The sequence below is a fragment of the Echeneis naucrates genome, chromosome 19 (genome assembly GCF_900963305.1).
Source record: "Echeneis naucrates chromosome 19, fEcheNa1.1, whole genome shotgun sequence".
NCBI lineage: Eukaryota > Metazoa > Chordata > Actinopteri > Carangiformes > Echeneidae > Echeneis > Echeneis naucrates.
Window position 1 is genome coordinate 16,692,338 of NC_042529.1, and position 19,385 is coordinate 16,711,722.

At 38.6% G+C, this 19,385-nt stretch overlaps 1 protein-coding gene across 1 annotated transcript; it reads right to left on the minus strand.

Moving 5' to 3' along the window:
• Positions 1-13,169: 13,169 nt before the first annotated feature.
• On the minus strand, positions 13,170-18,501 carry hhex (hematopoietically expressed homeobox). Its single transcript, XM_029527869.1, has 4 exons — positions 17,859-18,501; positions 15,098-15,276; positions 14,536-14,586; positions 13,170-14,434 (listed from the first exon to the last, which is right to left on the minus strand). The coding sequence occupies exons 1-4, from the start codon at positions 18,247-18,249 to the stop codon at positions 14,168-14,170; spliced, it is 888 nt and encodes a 295-aa protein (XP_029383729.1). The 5' UTR covers positions 18,250-18,501; the 3' UTR covers positions 13,170-14,167.
• Between the last annotated feature and the right edge of the window lie 884 nt (positions 18,502-19,385).

Consider the following 19,385-nt stretch of genomic DNA (forward strand, 5'->3'; position numbering starts at 1 on the left):
TGTGTTGTAAAAATTAAAAAAAAAAAAAAAAAGGTTTTAAAAAAATCCAACACCTTTTTATATTTCACTTGAGGCAACCTTAGGCAAGAGTCTATTAGTCAGAAATGTTTCATTTGTCTAGTCTGACTGCACTCTGTAATCTAGCGGCAGTTCCTAGGCCCAGGGATTGTGAGATTGTGATGCAACATCACTATCCGTCTCAATGGAGGAGAACCAATAGCACACACTACCATTGTACTGTGCCATCTTCAATGAAGGTAATAAAAATATTAAAAGAAAAGTAAATAAAAGAGTAATCAAAGTAATTATCTAAACTAAAATAAAAGCTATGATGAAGGATTAGTTCAAACAGATAAGAGCAATAAAATCTCTGTAAAATAAAACATAGAAAGGCAGGCATTTCATCTTGAAGGTCTTGAGATGATACTGAGTGAGTGTGAAGTTGTTTGGATTAAAATTCATGAACAAGGTGTGGACCTGTGGGCTGACCTTCTGTGTTGGTAGGTGGCTTTCTGAGTCTCACTCAGTATTGACACATAGGCTTGTTGAAGGCAGGAGTCTGATCATTTGTGGTGAATTGGGAGTTGACTTTGTGTTTTAAGTATGCCACTCTTCTCATTTCATGATTCGCAGCTCTCTGTATGCTCTGTTTCTGTCGGTATGAACAGTATTTTTTACAGACTGGTAAAAAGTGGATATTGTGATTTTTAAAAAAGTTACAAAGATGGGTTAGATACTCTCTTGCTCCAGTTAGACTAATCCTTCCACCAAAGCTTCATTTTGTACTCCAGCATGACAAGCAGCAACCATATTATTTCAGTTCAACTGACATACATTGACCTACAGAGGGTGCCATACTGAGCATATAGAGTAAACTGGCCTTCTAACACACTATGCTGAACAGCTGGGAGGTCAAGGCAACACACAGAACTAATACTTGTGTTCCTCTAATCATTCCAGATTCACTGCTGTAGTGTTTTACCACTTTTAGTAAAGATTCAGTAGTTTTGCTTGATTTATCCCACTTCCTTTTCTTCCTTATCTTCTTCTTTCCTTCTCACTGATCTCAAGCCCTATTTAAACACAGCCCTCATTTTCACTCATTCTTTTGCATTTACATGAGGTGGCAGACCTGGTAAGAGGTTTTACTTTACACTGCATTTTATCTAATGGGCATTTAGTTTAATTGAAACATTATTTCCCTTTAATGACACGATAGTAGTTTTATCTTGTATTGCTTTTTTTTCATTCTTTTTTTTCTCCATACACTTCCCCAACCCAGTTTATGGAATAAACATTCTGAGAAAAGTCACATTTCATGGTTTCCTTTCCAAGCATCCTGACCAATGCTCCATCATGATAGTTTAATTCCTTGAACCCTCCTACTTTACACCACTAATTAACGCTTCAATTTTGGATCTGATTAATTTGGCTTTAACAACAGACTTTGCATCATAGATTTTCAAAATCACACAGTTAAATGAACATTTGCATAGAAATGGTTTGTTTGAAGAGTTTCAGTCAGGTGTTAGATTTCATATCAGAGCACATTATCAGGAAGCCCCACAAAAAATTCACCACTACACAGATGACACCCAGCTGTCCCTATAAGACCTAATGAATCTAATCACAAGGCTTGGACTACCTGGAATTACACTGCTCAAAAAAATAAAGGAACGACTAAACAACACAATGTAACTGTTAGGAAGAAACACTGATTGTGAATCAATTTCACCTGATGTTGTGCAAATGGAATAGACAACAGGTGGAAATGAGAGGCAATTAGCAAGACAGCCCCTATAGTGGTTCGACAGGTGGTGACTACAGACTATTTCTCTGTACTCATCCTTTCTGGCTGTTTTGGTCACTTTTGCATTTTGTCAGTGGTCTCACCCCTAGAGGTCACATTAGGCGGTGTCTACAACCCACAGAAGTTGCTCAGGTAGGGCAGCTCATCCAGGATGGCACATCAATGCGAGTTGTGGCAAGAAGGTTTGCTGTATCTCTCAGCACAATGTGCAGAGCATGGAAGAGATACCAGGAGATGTTTAGCGGGCCGTAGGAGGGCAACGACCCAGCAGCAAGACCGTTACCTCCTCCTTTGTGCAAGGAGGAACAGGAGGAGCACCGCCAGAGCCCTGTAAAATGACCTCCAGCAGGCCACTAATATGCATGTTTCTGCTGTGTCAGCAGTTCCTGCATGATGAAGGCATTGATACTACGGACTGGCCTGCCTGTTTCCCCAGACCTGAATCCAATCGAGCACATCTGGGACATCATGTACCATTGTATCCACCAATGCCACGTTGCACCACAGACTGTCCAGGATTTGACTGATGCTTTATTCCAGGACTTGGAGGACATCCCTCAGGACACCATACACCACCTCATCGATAGATAGATAGATAGATAGATAGATATACTTTATTTATCCCAGGCTGGGAAATTGCAGTGTAGCAGCAACATTACACACAGAGACATCAAACAACTGTAGCATGCCCAGGTGTTGTTGGGAGGCCATATAGGCACGTGGAGGCCACACACTTCTGAGCCTCATTTTGACGTGTCTTGAGGAATGTCCACTGAACTTTTATCAGCTTGTAATTATTTTTTTCACTTAGTTTGAGTATGATTCCAAATCCAGACCTCCATGTAATTACTTTGATTTACACAGTTTTTTGTAATTTTGTTCTCAACGCGTTCCACTATGTGATGAATAAAGATTTTCAACTGGAATATTTCATTCACTGAGATCAAGGATGTTATTTTAGTGTTCCCTTTATTTTTTTTTTTAGCAGTGTATTTACTTCTAAACATCCTGAATTCCTCCCTAAAATAAAACCTTCCCCTAAAACTGTGAAAGCAATGAAAACCAGATGAAGCAGTGTAATACTTTATTTTGTTTTATACTGGCTACAGCTGCAGATATAGTGGAAAGCCATAGGTTTTAATTGGTCTTTTTCAATACTGTATAGCAACTTCAATATGCAACCAGCTGTCAGGTTTTTGCTGCTGGAGAAAACAGTCATGAACCATGGGCTTGGCCTTGATAAGATTGCTGTTGGTGGATGTGTGTCTCTGTGGAGGACTCTTGTCGGTGGGACAAAAAGCTACAATGAATGTTTGAGTACATCTCTCAGTGTCTGGTTTACTTAGCTACATTCAATTCCTGCATTGGTTCACTCCCTTAACCTCTCACTCACTCACTTTCTCACACACACACACACAGATCAGGCATGCATGATTTGTGGCCAGCAGACATAATACTCTAAGAAGCTGTCAGTGCTCTCTCCTGTCTCCTTGAAGTGGACAGGTTCTATGGCGATCAGGGACAAATGTTCATATGTGTAGAGACACTTTTTCCTTTATCCATCTCTCTCTTCCTCCCTCTTGCTTTCTTTCTTATTGCTTTCTTTTCTCTCCATGTTTTGTACTCAAGTAAATTATTTAGGGGAGGTAGCTAAAGAAGAAAACATTTATTGAAGAAGAATATATTTCTCTGCTTGAACCTCAACACCTGTCCAGTCTTTAATTGTTTGCAGTGGAGTCTCTTTGTCTACACACTTACGGCAGCTCTTCACCTCTGTTCCACTGATTGGTCAGGTCAAGCCTATCATCCTCCTGCTTCACAAGTTTATCAAACACTAGGAAGAGGAAGCCAAACAGAGACAATGATCTTCCTCTTGTTTGTGTTGAATAAAGGTTCATATTATTCTTCATCTGGCAATGATAGAATTTGACATCCAGTCATTGGTAGTGAAGCACTCAAAAGTTTGATCCAAACCAATAAAATTTGAAAGAAGTTATCTTATATATTTAGAGAAAACAATGACATAAACAATTCTGTGTATAGCTCAAGGTGCATTTATTAATTATTATGGATCATTTAATGATTTCACACAATTTCCACCAGTTGAGTTTCACGTTGTTCTAAAATCATGGAACATAATAAAAATACTCAAATGTAAATTGAAAGGAAATTGTTTTGTCAATTGTTACTCCCAACTTTGATGAACTTAGAAATGAAACTTTGCAAATATTTAAATGTGAGTTGAAGATGTGAATAACTATTTAAGTGCTTAGTCCACAAAAAAAAAACACACATAGCCCATTTGGTTGGCTCATGGAGCTGTTGTTGAATCCCAGAGAGAAACTTGAGACAGATAAAAAACTACACTGCAATGAATTTTGTTTCTTCAAACCAAATATCTATCCTCTCATCGATAACAGGACTTTCAATAAACTATGAGAAAGATGTAAGATGTTGTGCCTTTCACAAAGGTCAGTGTAGTGCCAAAAATAGTGTTATGCATGAGTTATGTTTTCTACATAATGCTGAGAATCACACAACAAATATACTGTGCATATAAACAGAATACAGTACACATTCAAACTAAGATTTTGCTAAAAAAAGTCAAAACACTTTGAATAGAAAATATTCATAGTCTAACTGTCAACACTGAGAACACATGGCATGGGTAAATATTTTTTCCATTCATAGTTTTGTGATCCGAAGGCTTTACATTTATAGCTGTATATACAGTGTATATTGTAATAAAACTCCCGTTGAGCCCAACAAAACATTAACCTTTAGACACACATGTAAATGCGTGGTTGACCCATTTGTGTTGTTTCTCCTTTTTTTTTTTTTTTTTTTTATCTTTCCTTGTTTCTCTCTTTTTCATTTTCTTCAGTGTATGTTGACAGTCAGTCAGCTGACAGCTGCAGCCTTTGTGATTTTGGAGGTAATGCAAAGCATTTGACCAATTCTTTGAGCTCTGCCTTGTATGCCAAGTCATAGAGTATGTGTTCCAGTCACATTGCAGCGTTTAGTTTATTTAATGCTGTAGTTATCTTAGACACTGTGTTGTATTATCATAGAGTAAATTCATAAGTATAAAGTAATATTTAAACCAAGTTTTTCCACAGTGAAAATTATAATTTTGCATAAAAGTAAAAATTAAACTGTTAAGCTTCCACAACAAATTTGCAAAGCTTATCATTTGTGACAAATGAAAGTTATGGAGCATTTTAAAATATTCTCCATTTTACATTTAAATTTGATTTGAATCCCCTTGAAAGCTGTATTTCTTGTTATTGTCTCAAGCTCATTGTGCATATGTCTCAAAATATGTGCAAACTAATCCAGTCTGTCATTGTTGTGAAATTGGCTAAGTGCTCATTTAGAATGGGGAAGTGAAAGCATGGCAGATACACACACACATACACAAACAGAATGTCCATTAAAGCAGTACTGTCAAACACCTTGCAGACACATGTCCATCTAGATAGCTTGTGGATCTTGAACAGGAGAATGTGTGACGTTACTGAAAGGCAAATCTTCTTGGTGCCATGACGGACTTCAGACTGTTGCAGAGGGTGAAGGAGTAACTTACACATGATTTGACATACTAATGCGGAGACATTCAAAGACACAAAGACACACAGTGACGGAAGGAGGGAAACAAAGAGTGTTACAGAAACATGCAGAGACAAGAGGAAACACAGAGAGAAACACTGGGTCCCATAGAGAAACACAAACAGTGACACAGTGAATAAGTAACAAGACACAACAATACACAGGACATGCTATGAGACACACAGAGGTACACAGACAAGCACAGAAACTCACAGAGACACATAGGTATACATAGAGAAACACACAGACATGCAGCAGCACACAAAACTCATGGAGACAGACCGGTTTGCAGGGACGTGCAATGAGACATGAAGGGAGATGTGGAGACACATGCTGACTCACAGAAACATACAGAGAGACACAGAAAGACCCATGAAGACAATGACATACACAGAGAAACACACTCCAACTCACTTACTCAGTCATTTTGTAATGCTTATCCATTTCCAGGTTGGAAGGTGAGGGCAGGGTGGGCTCAGGATTCAGGGAGGACATGTTGCCAGTCTATCACAGGGTCAGAAACACACAGACATACACAGAGACAGACAGAGACATGCAGACACAAAGGCCAAATAAGGATGAGAGAAAAACTGACTAGAGAACCTGAGAGGTCACATGGCTAAAATAAAAATGGAAGTAAAAGTTCTGTAGTTATGATGATGAGTACACTTTGATCATCATTAATTTTCCTTCTAACACACTTTTCGGGGTCAATTGTGAGTTCAGAAATCTGATAATTGCCTTTTCAGCCTCACTTATCATTACTTTTGTTTGAGTGCCACAGCAATAATTCAATAGTTCATTGTTCTTATTATTATTCATGAGACACTTACAGAGGTGGAGGTCCAGGGTGTACCCCGCCCTCGTCCAATGTAGGCTGGGATTTGCTGCAGCAACCCCTCATGACCAGGAAACAGATAAATGGTAGAATATGAATTCATTGATTTCCCAGTCAAACAGGGTTAAGCAAGGAATGATCAAAGAAGGAAATCAAGATTTTTCACAAAACGCATCTTGTGGTCTAGTGGGAATGATACAAGTGTTAATGCTGACAAACTGCTGTGTTTTATAAAGAGTTTGGTCTAGACCTGCTCTATATGTAAAGTGCCTTGATGTAACTTTGTTATGATTTGGCGCTATAAAAATAAATCTGATTTGATTTGAATTTAAAAGGTGATAAAAGGTAACTGTCCTTCATTGTAAAGTGAGTACTCCAAAGGCTTTATTACCACAGCATGACTGTTCAATTGTAATCTGTTGTTAACATATTGTCCTCAAACTTTCTATTTCCTGTCTAACATCTTCCAATATGGACAATGCCAACACCCCTCCCCCATCACCCAACATTCCCTCATCTATTAATGTTCTTTCCTGTCTCTGTGGCCATCACTGTTTTACCAGCCCTCAGCCGGAAACCAAACAAATTAACACTGCATTGTTCTGCCTGTTACAATATAGCTGGAAACATCAGCACAGCAATAGTTTCCTGAAACCACACATTAAAGGCCAGTTGTCATATGTGTGTGTTGTTTGAGTTTATATAACTTTGTAGGAGTTCCAGAAATGTAATGACTTCCAGCAAATGAGGGACTCTTATAACATTGTAACATTTTTGCCTGTAGCTTTGAGCTCATTAATTTCAATGAATCTTACGCTCCATTCAAATCAGAAGTAAAGAAAGCCTAACTTTGTATAAAAGTGGATGTTCAGTGAGGCCAGTGCTGAAGGGACATAAAACTGCATTCTATTTAGCAACCATCAGGGGGCAACTTAGTTTGTAAATAAATCTGTTTTTATCAAGTCTGTGAGAACATGGTCCATCTCATAATCTGGTTTAGTGGAAGTAAATTTATTCCTAATGAGTTTATGGTATTAATATCAAGTCTTCCAAGCCTTCTCCCATTCAACATAATTTCGCCAGATGATGGTCAAATTATTCAATTGTGAGTATGCAGGGTATTAGGACATTGCCATTGTTTGATTGACAGACTACACACAGTGACCTGCCTGACAAGTCAAGACAGATAAGAGGTCTGGTCCCCCTCCTCATCTCCACCATCTTCTCCAAGTCTGGTTTCTTCTGCTTTCAAAAAACATGAGCTGCCCCTTGGGTGAACAATGAACTCACTGGACCCCTGATCTATTTTTTGTGATTTTAAGAAAGATGGCGATTTGGCTTACAATAAGAGCTTCCTCAACATTTGGTGATCATTTCTCTGATTACAGTAATAACGATGTGGTTGTTTCTGCAACAGTCATGATCAAAACAACGCAAAGTGCTACATCACATAGAAATCAAACATTGCTCTTCTGGGTCATATGATTTTGTTTTGTCGACTAATCTCCTCCTGGCATGGACATTCTTACTTCAGGTGTCTCCCAGAAACAAAGGCATGGGTGATAATATCCTGTTGCACACAGGTCATATGAGCTAATTTTTTACAAGATGAAATTCTTAAACTTCAATCTGATGATGATATTTGTTCTCTGCCACAACACACATGAAGTATGAAAATAGATGAATAGATTTCAAATACATGTATGGAATATTTTAATGAAATGTTAATATTTCGAAAAAATAACCCAGTAACCACAGACTGAAACCTCAGTATCAGGTATTTTTGGACTCTGTCAGGGCCCTTGGCAAGACATGTTGATCTGTTCATAAGTGGTGACTTACAAGTAGTTAATGATGTTTCTGCAACAAAATCCTTGTTTTTAGCACAGTTAAAATCATTGGTTGTGTTTGATGTATTATCACCTTTATATAGCTCCCAGCCTTAAAATGGAATTCAGTGATAAAAAATATTATGTACACTTTGTTTGAAAACCAGATTGTCATGATTTAACCACACCAGAAAATTCAACTTAAGGCTCCACTTTCTTATACACTCTTACCCCAGTGTGGAAATACTCTTTTAAATTGTTCCTTAAATGTCACCTGTGCGTTAATAGCACCTTAATTTAGTTCGATGTTTGGAACATTTGGCCATAGCTATTTATTATCAGTGTGTGTACTCTGCTGTGGCAGCTTGTTTGAGCAGTTAATTGTTCAGATGGACTCTATCTAAATTGGATGGTGAGGCAGAAAATCCTGTACACTTTTGACTAACATGTGAATACTTTTAAAACCTTGCTATCTTCCATTTGGATATGGCCTAATTGAAAAGCAAATAGTACACTTGAGTGCACCTCTGAATCGGTGAGTGATATCTCCTTAGCTGCCAGAGGAATGAATCTCTCTTGCAGGGCCTTTTTCCTGTTTTCCATTGCTTCAAATGTCCACCCTCCCACATTATCTATTGGGACATTGTTTTGGGGATTACAGCCTCAATGGGGATCCTTTTCATGCACATAGTAAGTGGTTTCTTACTATGTGCTAACTTCAGTCCTTCCTGTTGACTCACCGTATGGGATGCTGGATATCCAGCAGATATCCCCGATCAACAAATTGAATGTGATGAAAAGGATTTCAAAAACCTTGAATATATGTGAGAAAGGTAATGAATGAATTAAATAAAACTATGACTATAGTCCATAATATGTTTTTCACAGTATTCTACAAGAAAGGTTTGATGTGACTAGTGTGTCAATAGTACTGTATTTTGCACCCTGTATGTCTCTGACAGACACTGCATGAAATTGACCTTTGGGGATGCAGTCGAACGGGAAAACCCTAACTCATGGCATGGCAAACTGAACTCTAAAAACTAATATCAAAAGAGGCCTGATACATGTTTTCTGGTGAATTGGTCAATCTTCTCTGTACTCTATCCAGATCGTCAGGCAAGTCACCATGTGTGGTAGAGTTCATCAGTGTGGTAGCCATGTCGTCATGCTTGATAGTATTTTCCTTTTAATGAGACATGAGACAAATTTCAGTGAAAAAGACATGAAAGTAGAGGTCAAGACTAGAAAATGTTTATTATTATTTATTACTTATAGCTTATTACTAAGGTAATGAAAAAAGAGAAGTAGTAGTACTGTTGCCTTACAGCAAGAAGGTTCTAGGTTTGATTTCAGGGCCTTGGCCCTTTCTGTGTGGAGTTTGCATGTTCTCCCAGTGCCCACATGAACTGTTGACGATTATGGGCTGGGACTGGCTCCAGTACTCCCTGCGACCCTGACTGATGAGCCGTATAGATAATGAAATGAGATGAGACTGTAATTAGAAAGAAAATATATTGAAGGCAGTTCAACATGTTTTCAATTCAATTATTTGCTTCACGTTTTACAACTGGAAAACTCAATAGAAAAATAAATCCAGACAGAGGATTTTAAAATAGATGGTTAAGAGACAAGGACTTCCCTTTCAAGGAGGATAAAAATCTATCATAAAAGGTGAAGGTAAGCAAAAAAAAAAAAAAAAAAGGGTTAGGGTTTCACCAGCTTGAGCTTCTTGTGACAGGTTAGGCTGCTTACACTCTCTCAAGCAAACTTCTGATTTGAAGAAAAAAGACCTCTTGTCAGTGGCACGCAAACCACACTCATTCTAGAAACTGCTGTCTTGTGGCTACTTTTAGCAAGACAAGCAGAAAGAGCCTTCATGGATATATCTGCTTGTATCAAACCCAATTTATGTCTGACTGACTTGCAGGCAGTTCAGTGCATTCATCCTTGACAGCTGAGCATTTGTTAACATTGAAAATAGAAAGATAATAGCCATTACGATATATTGTTATAGATATATTTATACTCACAGCCTCTTTGTCATTAAAGCATGTTTTAAAGAAAAGTTTCCCAAAATGAATAAACAAAAATAAACATCCTCTACCTCCCTGTGTAGCTAATGCTATTTGACACTGATATCACTATTTGTGTCAGCCCCACACCCTCTTTCTCTGTGAGTCTGTGTGGCTGCTGGCGACACTAGTATTGATGTAAGCAATGTTTTCTCTCATTAATTTATCAGTTCAGCAGAGGAGGGAGGCCTCAGCAGGGAGAGATAATGGCTTCCATTTGGCCAAGGTCAACAGTCAACACATTCCTCAGTCGTTCAAATATAACCACACATTAACTTGTGTGCACCAATACCACAAACCACACACACACATACGCGCATGCACACGCATAAGCACAGCTAGTAAACTGCATGGCTTTTAGTTTAGGATTTCATCCTATCAAAGAGTTAAAACTCTGATAATCTGATCAGAAAAATAGTCGCATATTAGACTGATTAATTTCAGATAATAGGTGAAGACAAATGAAGTACTTTACTCCATCGGCAGCCAGATGACCCAAGATATCGGCATCTGTTTGGGAGCTGGAAAGTTGCTTTATTGACTTTCCTTTGAAGTTGTGATTAGGTCACAATAATTTTGGACAGTGTATTTGTGGTTCAGATAAGGGACAGTTTCAGTTCATTCAATAAAGAAAACAGCTCTTTGAGTCAACACAGTCTTGTCAAACTGATTTAATGTTCATATTCCTCTGAGACACAGAGCTCCACTATTTTGAAAAACCTATTAGTGTTGCAGTAGGTGTATGTCCCTTCCTCACTGCGAATACATATATTGTAGTTGATTTTGATTCAATCCTACACCCAAACACACTGTCCTGCTATCCAAAATGCACCCTACAGCACTAAATGTTTATCCCATCCTGGATGAAAGTGTGGGTCAAATTGATGTTATGACAAACAAGGATAATTTAAGTCCGGGAACTGTTTAATGCATTGGAACACCTGGCATTTGTTACATCCTACTTTGGTTTAAACTGATTAAACACTTTTACATGCTAGGGAGTCAGGATTATGTTGAAAATGCACACAAAAAACATGTCATGTACTTCAGATTAAAAGTGATGTTTTCCAAAACCAAGACCAACATCTTCCCCTGACCTAAAACATTAACCATGCTTAAATCTGTTTTACAAACATGTTATGGAATATAACAAGTTATTACTCCACGTTTGCATGTGTGAGTATGTGCCTGTGTGTGTGTGTGTGTGTGTGTGTGTGTGTGTGTGTGTGTGTGTGTGTGTGTGTGAAAATTGACCAGATCAGAAAAGTACACTGGAACCAGTTGGCTATCTGTTGAACATTATACCCACCAACTGTGTGTGCTATTCCTCCCATTATTGACTTTACCCAGCACAATTTGTGAACCATTACACAATACAGAAGCTAAGATCAATGTGCATACTGTTAGTTTTGGAATAGCCTTTTACGTATGAGGCTGTTGAATCTCTGCAATGGATCTCAAAAAAGGCTACACGAGCAATGAGTTTTAATTTCACAAATATGAAATGTGTTTTTGTTAATTTAAAATAATCTTGGTGTAATTTTCTCAACAACTTCAATCCACTGTTATATCAAAAAGCATTGTGAACACATTGTATAACTATTCATCTCCTACTATCTCCCTGCTGTCCCTACTGCTCTGAGGTTCACTCAATCATTAACCTAATCTACTTACTGACAACTCTCACTCACAGTGGTGTGCATGGGAGCCAAATGATAAGTATCTGTTCTGGGTGAACATGGTGATGGGACAATGATTGAAATGGACTGAACTGTTTGCTAATCTGCCTTTGATTCCTCTGAAAATCCAGACACTCTAAAAAAGCAGAATGAAGTGTAGTGATCAATGGGGAATTTACATTCCCAGTAGCAAGTTTTTCCTTGATTCGTTTAAACATCTTCAAACTTACTTGACCTAGTCTTGACTGAAAGACAGCTTGGAGTAATTTGGACCTAAAGAGCACACTGAGAGGGTTGTGCTATTAGTCCTGCACCCTCTATACTTTCATGCCCCCTACCCGAACCAGGGTCTGTATCCCATCCCTACTTTTATCTCCACCTCTTCTATTTCTCCCCCCTACCTGAACCAGGGTCTGTATCCCCACCCCGCTTTCACTGGTGCAGTTGGTGAGAGGTCAGAGTAGTTGACATTGGTGCTGTTTGAGATAGTTGTCTTTGTGTGAGGAGTGGTGATGGCTGGCATTAGGGGGTGACTCTGGGACGCCAGTGTTCACGGTCTAGCCTTCTGGAGGTGTTGTGGGCCTAACTAGATGAAACACCAGTGAAAGGAGGTTCCCACCTGATGACCATAAGACATGATAGCTATCACCGCTCACTGGCCTAGTTGGATATTATCTGTAGGGAACATAGAGCAGGGCGAAAGTTTGTTGCTAGGAAGGTAATCACTGAGTCTGGTCCATTTTTTGTTGCACAAGTTTCTTGTGTTTTTTCTAAATGGTGGTATTGCAGAATTAGCAGGATTGATGGGTCAACTGTCAAACCAGAATATCAATTGATGACAATAACTAGACTATAATGTAGAAAAATATGTGTGTAGTCAATCTTCACACATCCTTTTTTTTATAATGGGTTTGCAATACTGTTGTACAGCTTGCTTACTTTTATTTTGGCAACTTTTAACTGTAGCATTTTTACCCATGATTTTGTGTTTTATTACAGATTTAATTCATGAAACAAATGACCTCTTTTCTGTCTTGGCTCATATACTGTATTACCTTACTCCAAGTAAGAGGCTCAAAAATATTATTATCATTATTATTATTTATTCCTAACCTTAGCCCTAACCCTTCCTTGGTGGTGTGGCAAGGAAATAAATAAATAAATAAATAAATAAATAATAATAATAATAATAATAATAATATCACATGCTATGTAATATGCTTAATATCATTTTAGATTAAACTAATGTTTAGTTTGTTTGTTTGTTTTTAAACAACCTGCTTTAGATTAAACCAGTGAAAAACAAACACAAAAAAGTTTACATCCAACAATAGGAGATATGACTTTACTAAATTCAAACAAAGTCAAACTATGCATTATCAAAATCAATACAATCACACAAGTAAAAGTACAAGAATCCTAGTTTCTAAAAACATGTCAAACCAAATGAATAAGACTGAACTCTGGGAACTAATTCAAGTACACAGAACTGAAGGGTGGGACCATGAAAATATGATTGTTTCAATGGCTTCACAAACTTCACATAATATAACTTGTACTTGTACTTGTAAATTAAATTTTTGTTTCCCTTATCAAATAAATCATATTTCTATTTTTCATTTTTATTTTTTAGCTGTTAATTAAATAATAATAATGCATTTAATTCACTTTATTATTGAGCCAATCTATTCCCCTTATATGTTTTAATTGCTATATTTATCTCAGGTTAACCATTTGTTTTTAGCCGAATTTTCTTTATCAAACTATAAATCATCAATGATTTCAGACACGACATAATTAACAAATTTGCTTGTCCCAGTAGGCTACTACTTTAAGGAATAGCGTACAATAAATCATAATCAAATTCCAACTATGTGACAAAATGTATTCTAATAACAAAAATATTTTTCACATATCACCAGATAAATCATAATACGCTGAAATTTGACATTTTAAGGCAAAGGCATGATACCAGATAAATGCCCTTAAGTCTATAGAAAGTTTATCTGGTAAAGGACTTTAGTCTATAGAAAGTTTATCTGGTAAAGGACTTAAGTCTATAGAAAGTTTATCTGGTAAAGGACTTAAGTCTACAGCAGCCTCAAACTAACAAGTCAACTGTTGATTACAGTGGACAAAACAATGACAATCAACAAATATACAGCAGAAGATGGTGTTTTATATACAAAAAGACAGTCTAAAGAAACAGATGATTAAAAGACATCTGTGTAGGAGAAGGCGAATGAACGGGTGTCAGAGGAATCCTCTGCATCATCATCCATCTCCGACTTTCCCAGCTGATCAAGTGTCATTTTGAAGGCTGTGCTTCAGAACTGGTGGTTCTCTGAGAGTTCGTTATCGTCTTCTATATCCAGCTCCTGCTCTGAATCGTCGGACACAGAGTCAGAGTCCAGCTCTGTGTGGGGCTGCTGTGAGCTCACACCGTGGCCAGCCTGCAGCGGCTGACGGGAGAGGACCGCCTGTCCCTGCTCCAGGTTCTGGAACCCGGTTGGCTTGGTTGTCTCATCCCCTTTATGACTCCTCCCAGCGGAACCGTCTTCCTCTGGCTCTCTCTTTCCTCCTTGCGGATTCTCCTGTATGAAGAAGTGCTTTATGAAGTAGAAGCTCTAGAATTGGGTAATCATAAAAATTAAAATAAGACTGAAAGACTGAAACAGGCAAATAACTCTCTTGCCTGTTTCAGTCTGCGCCACTTTGCCCGCCTATTCTGGAACCACGTTTTAACCTGAAAAACAGAATGAAAAACAGAATAATTATGCTTTTGCTGTAAATTTGAAGGATTGAACGTTAAAGCTGAGCAAGGAGCAGGAGGTGGAACAAGAAGCAAAGCAGATTTCAGCGGATCGGTTCACCGATTCCATTAACGACTAAAAATAAGTATTAATGCTGAAGTTGTACGATTGATGGATTTCTCATTGTAATAGTTTCTTGTAATTATTTCGTTCAGAGCTGATGTGAATTGGCTATTGTGTGTCCTTGGTGTTTCATAATTCTCCTTTTTAACTATATTTTTTATTATACATGAGTGAAATTAATAACAAGGTAATACATTCAATTAAATGTTGAATTAATAAACTAAAGCATTTATAGGATAATTTTACATCGTTTTCATATGCCTGCCCGCCGGAGTTATTTTAGTTTGCAGTTTAATCAGATCTATTTCACCTGCTCATCGTTTACCTTATATTCAGACTATATTTACACTGCATGAGAAGCCCAGTAAAATTAAATCTCACCTGTCTCTCGCTTAGCTGCAGCATCTTGGCCAATCGCTTCCTCTCCGGTGGAGACAGATACTTCTGGGTCTCAAACTTCTTTTCAAGCTCGATGGTCTGGTCGTTGGAGAACCGGACCTGGCCGCCTTTTCTTTTATGCAGTGGCCGCTGGATGAAGGGACTCCACAGCAGTGGTTTCCCTGCAGAGGTGGCGGGGGAGCGAGCGAGCTCTTTAGTATAGGCTATATTATTAAGATCATGATTCATATTTAAGAAAAAAAATGGTTAATGAGAATATACTTTTTGGCATTTTTGCAAATATATGCAATTCACACAATGTTGCGCAGAGAGGAGAATGATAGATAAATAGAGAAATTAAGGTGGTAAAAATAGAGAGAAAAGAAATAAACCCCTGAACATAAGTATATACTCAATATAATAAACTGAGTATTTGACTAATTACCCTTTACTTTTTAAAAATGTAGAAAATAAATGGAAGCGTGAATATATGAACTAATATTTATCTGCTCAACATGTTCTCTCAGAAACAGATCGGTGGGGAAAGGACACCGCAGTATAGCCAGTGTTATTATTATTTTTTTTTTTTTTTGTCTGGTTTCCTCTCCTCTTAATGGCCGGGAACAAACAATGGTCGAGGCCGCTGCCGCCACCCCGGCCTGCTGCACGTTGTCTTTTAAGGAAGGTCGTGACGGAGTGAAATCTATGGCCAAATATCCGCTTCATGTGCTTCCTGCTTTGTGGTGTGATTATAGGCGATGGCATTTACTAACAGACACCAAGGTCATTTTTGCTCTGCACTGTCACAATATAAATCTGAAGTGGTCGAAACTGCTGTCCGTCTTATTGCTGCCCTTTTCCAAAGGAAGTTAGCCAATCCAGCCCCATGAGATATATTTCTCAAAGCAGAAAAGTCCTGAGGTGAAAGAGCAGAACAGAGCTTATGAATTACAAAGATAGTTCTTTTGAGTACTGTGAAATCATTTAAATGAATGAATGGAAAGCCCGAATTGTTGCAGAGTGGCGTTTCTCTGTGATTCACAACTCCTTTAATTGCGCTAATTAATTTCTATTTATTAAAAATAGTTACATATGACTAAAGCATCTACAATAATAATCAATTCAAGACTGGATTTATCCTATCACTATGTGAATGTATTTTATTCCGTTTTTAGTTTCTGATGTGTGATGGTCGTTTTGTTTTTGTTGTTTAAGTCTGTACATCACTCTGTGCTTCCCTTTACTTATTTTTTGTTGCCTACTTTAAATGCTCTTACATGAGAAGTTATCTTTTCTTTGAGATCCCATTAAGCTTAACGCGCTTGTCTCTCTCTTTTTTTTATTTATTTTTCTCGCCGTGCAAAGAAAGTCAGCTACATCCTCACTGGTCGGGCAGAGGAAGTGTAACAATATGTGAAAAACGGATCCCAAGCTATCAGAGGCCGAGTGTTTCCTGAATATGTCTGTATTGAGGATGTCGATAAAATAATCAGCAATGTGCAGCGGGCTCCCAAGGAAGCGGCTGGCCGGGGTGAGCCAGGAAAACATTTAACAGCTTCTGAAACCAGATTTACTCCTATCGACAGGCTCACGGCTTCCGCCATGAACGGAAAAAGGCCGGCTTATTCAACTCAACACAAAGCCAAACAGTCCGCTTGTCACTCTATACTTGTGAGGACCTCAGTATAACAGAGATACAAATATTGATCCCTGAACAGTTTATTGTAAACCTGTTAACAAAACCAAAGTTCTAAACTAAGTCCAAAGACCCAATGCTACTGTTGACCAGGACCACTGCAGCCCGATAAAATATTGGCTGCAGATGCATTTTTAAAGGGTATAGGTTGCATAAATGGCATTTTTGAAATCCTTAGGATGTTAACAAAAAAACGGAAAATATCTTTAACTCCTTGCAACGTGTGATTAACGGTCATACAACACAAAAACTGAGGGACCCATCTCAAATCCAAATATCCCAATATCATAATCTAAATCTAAATACATTACTACAGCAGCAAGAAGCTACCCTAAAATCTGTGTGTGTGCGCGCGCGCACATAGCAGTGAAATAATAAGTGATTTAGAGCCCAGACATATTTTAGTCACCGGCTGACTTACTCCTCTGATGTTTCAAAACAATAGGAGTCAGGAAAAGGAGTCACCCACCACCACCACGGGCATATTAACGGAACTGGACAAGCCTTTTGCTGCCCCAAATATATCTGTCAAAATAAAAAAATCTTCTAAAGACTAAGAGACAACCCATTTTCACTCTGCACTCTTTTTATACGGGCAGTGCATACAGTCTTGACTTCGATATGCTTGCATGACCAAGCGTGATATATTTATGCAAAAATAGTTTCGTTGGCAGTAAGGTTGTTGTTGAAAACGTTTTCATGCACAAGCTCAAAAGTTCTCGTTTTACCCTATCAATCAAGCAAACTTTACTCCCTTTTTTTTTTTTTTGCACTGAAATCGTAAAAACTTCATAGTCAGCCCAGACAATGTATGAATTGAAATAAAATAAAGGAAAACAAGTAAATATTGAAATTATAAGTGATGAGGGAAAAGAACCATCATGTAGCCTAATTGCACACAACACAACAGACAGTGAGAGGGTCATGTGGCAGCAGCCTGAAAACGGCGGTTATGACACAGAAGATATGATAGAGAGCCATCACTCTATATAATAATCGCTGGAAAGGTGACAGAACACTACACTTCCAAATCGTCCAAGAGCACACCACCTGTTCTGCTCCACTCACCCAGTGGTTCGCGCCTCAGCAGCGCCTGTGCGTACTCCCCCATTGCGCGGTGGTGCTGGTGGTGGAATGGGTAGATAGGGCCGGCGAAAGCCCCGGCCGAAGCGTATGTCGCCGTCAAAGTTGCGGTGGCGTGGTGTGACAGCGCTGGATGGATGGCCGTGGGTTCATAAATCGGCGTCCGGTAAGGCGAAATGAGACTCGTGAAGGAGGAGTTGGGCGATGCAATAGTCGGTGTAGGGATAATCGGCGTTGAGCAGGAAGATGATGAAGAGCCGGAGGAGGATGAGGGGGAAAACGTGGTGGAGGCAGTCCTCCCCAGAATGTCCTCGATGTAGAAGGGAGTCGGTTGCGCCGGCTGGATGGGAGTTGGGGCGTAAAGCGGTACGCTCATGGTGCTACTCGCCGTCGCTATGAGCTGGAGCTGAATTAACGGAAAGCTGCGTCCCTCCCTTGTCGCCCCACAGCCTTCCTTCTTGTCTTGAAGAAAGTTTTTACATACTACCAACAACCGAACGCAAGTGTCAGCATCAACTTAAGTATGCTGGTTATGTTGAACACACCAAAGTGTCTCTTTCCGTGTTGTGAAGACCGTTAGTGTGTCAGAGTCCATCAGTTTGCGGTGGTGATCAGGCTAGTAATTGACCCAACTGTTGGGTTTGTTATCTGTCAGCAAGCGGAGGAGGGAGGAGATAAGTGGACGGCCAACTTCCTGCAGGTGGCCAGTGGCCATTTGTGATTGGCTCACTGGCAGCTCCAATCAAGCCACTGTGATCAGATGACAGGAGAGAGGAGATGATCGTGTATCAGGGCGATCAGCTCACACCAGCACCTGAGATAAAATATTATGTGATGAAGAAAGCATCTACCAGCGCATCGGTCATAGTCGACAATAAACAATGCATTGGGCTCTGAAGTTGAGACTAATTTTTTTTTACAGTGACGCTCTCAAAGACGCTTAAATATAACGATTTATTTTGTTGATATATATATATATATATATATATATATATATATATATATATATATATATATATACTTTTTTTATACTTTTTTTTTTTTTTTTACAGTGCGTAAATAACAGTCTGCATCGGGAGAAGTATTCAGATCGTCAATTTCAGCAAGTACGTTGAAAAAAAAAACTCCATTACAAGTCATAGTTCTGCTTTTAAAATTGTATTTAATCGCTAAACGCAGACGGATTCTCATCAAATTAAAGTAGAATTTGTGCTGGGCCTGCTTTTGATGGAGAACAGTCGTTAGATTCTGCATTTTGGTTCCTGTGTCAGTGCATCCGTTTAATTTAATGATTGTGTTTTACAAACAAAATCTTAATCTGCAAAACCAATAACTTCAACTGTCAGATAAAGACCTTGATGTACAATGGAATTCATCAGAAAAAAGCCCAGTAACGCGCATAATCATCACATACACTTGCTGCTCACTGTAATTGTAAAGGTGTCATACATTTTTGTCATTTTATTACATATGTTTGAAACCTTGTGATTTAACTATCTACTTCTTTTTTTG